Consider the following 521-nt stretch of genomic DNA (forward strand, 5'->3'; position numbering starts at 1 on the left):
TCCCGCCGCAGCGAAGCCCCCACGCCCCTTCTCTCCCTCCCGCCCCGCCTACTCACTTATTGATCAGCTCCTTGGCCTGCTGTAAGGGAGGAAGGAGGGCGAGAGTAAGCCCGGGCCAACCGCTGGCCATGGCCCACTTCGAATGCCCACCGCAGTCCCGAAGGGTCTGCAGGCAGGGCGGACACATCCCCATTCCTCAGCACAAAGCGTTCTCAGAGGGGGTGACTGGCCAAGGCCGGGGGCATGTCGGGGCCAGAGACCGGCCTTGAACCCGGGCCTTCGGGTGCCCCTGCTCCAGCCACTGCGCAGTCTGCCAGCCACCCCGGGGCCCACCTGCAGGTAGAGCGCCATCTGTGGCTCCTCCATGGACTGGATGGCGGACTCCACGAGCTTGGAGGAGGCCTCCAGGTGGTCCCCGTATTGGCGGATGAGGCCCCGGACACGCTGCAGCTTCTGCTCCTGCTCGCGGGCCAGCGCCTGCAGCAGCTCGCCCTTCCGCTCCTCCAGCACCGCGCACAGGG

At 68.3% G+C, this 521-nt stretch overlaps 1 protein-coding gene across 1 annotated transcript in view; it reads right to left on the minus strand.

The window, feature by feature from the left end:
* Window positions 1-36: 36 nt before the first annotated feature.
* TRIM54 (tripartite motif containing 54) overlaps window positions 37-521 on the minus strand; it is an 18,811-nt gene continuing 18,326 nt past the window's right edge. The window contains 2 exon segments of the mRNA XM_006779516.2: window positions 37-79; window positions 334-521. The exon segment at window positions 334-521 is cut by the window's right edge and continues 19 nt beyond it. Coding sequence (XP_006779579.1) covers window positions 53-79; window positions 334-521 — 215 coding nt within the window. The 3' untranslated portion in view covers window positions 37-52.

This window comes from Myotis davidii, unplaced genomic scaffold, assembly GCF_000327345.1.
Source record: "Myotis davidii unplaced genomic scaffold, ASM32734v1 scaffold238, whole genome shotgun sequence".
NCBI classification, from domain to species: Eukaryota; Metazoa; Chordata; class Mammalia; order Chiroptera; family Vespertilionidae; genus Myotis; species Myotis davidii.